Source organism: Colobus angolensis, unplaced genomic scaffold (genome assembly GCF_000951035.1).
Source record: "Colobus angolensis palliatus isolate OR3802 unplaced genomic scaffold, Cang.pa_1.0 Scaffold83, whole genome shotgun sequence".
In the NCBI taxonomy this organism is placed as follows: domain Eukaryota; kingdom Metazoa; phylum Chordata; class Mammalia; order Primates; family Cercopithecidae; genus Colobus; species Colobus angolensis.
The window spans coordinates 4119208-4119765 of NW_012122154.1; the positions used below are offsets into that span (position 1 = coordinate 4119208).

The window sequence follows — 558 nt, forward strand, 5'->3', positions numbered from 1 at the left end:
TAGTAACATCTTTACCAGCAATGACTGATCGTTTGGAGTCCATAGCAAGACAGAATGGGTAAGTAGTCTTTCTGTAGGCAGAAATGTTTAACTTAGTGTTAACTTTGGGTGGCTTTATTTATGTGTCTTCTATTAATTTTTGTTTTGATTTGTTCCTGCTAGACTGGGCTCTCATCTCAGTGCCAGTGGCACTGAATGTTACATCACGTCAGATATGTTCTATGTGGAAGTGCAGTTAGATCCTGCAGGACAGCTTTGTGATGTAAAAGTGGCTCACCATGGGGAGAATCCTGTGGTATGTGTTGTTGATATTTCACTGGAATCTGTGGGGTTTATGTAGGGACATTAATTTTAAAATTAATTGGTGGGGTTTAAATAGCTTGGGTTTAGGTTTTTTTATGAGCCACTGTAGAGATGATGTGATGGGCTACAAAATCAACAGCTATGGAATGGAATTTAGAAAACATGGGTCCCATCTCTGACATCATCCAAAGACTTTGACCAGTGGAAACACCATAGGAAACCTTTTCTTTTCCTTCCTTCCTTCCTTCCTTCCTT

General features: G+C 39.6%; 1 protein-coding gene across 1 annotated transcript in view; it reads left to right on the forward strand.

Moving 5' to 3' along the window:
- MED1 (mediator complex subunit 1) overlaps positions 1–558 on the forward strand; it is a 56076-nt gene that overhangs the window by 20561 nt on the left and 34957 nt on the right. The window contains exons 4-5 of the mRNA XM_011929956.1: positions 4–58; positions 163–295. Of these exons, the coding sequence (XP_011785346.1) occupies positions 4–58; positions 163–295 (188 nt within the window). The remainder of the gene's footprint in view (positions 1–3; positions 59–162; positions 296–558) is intronic.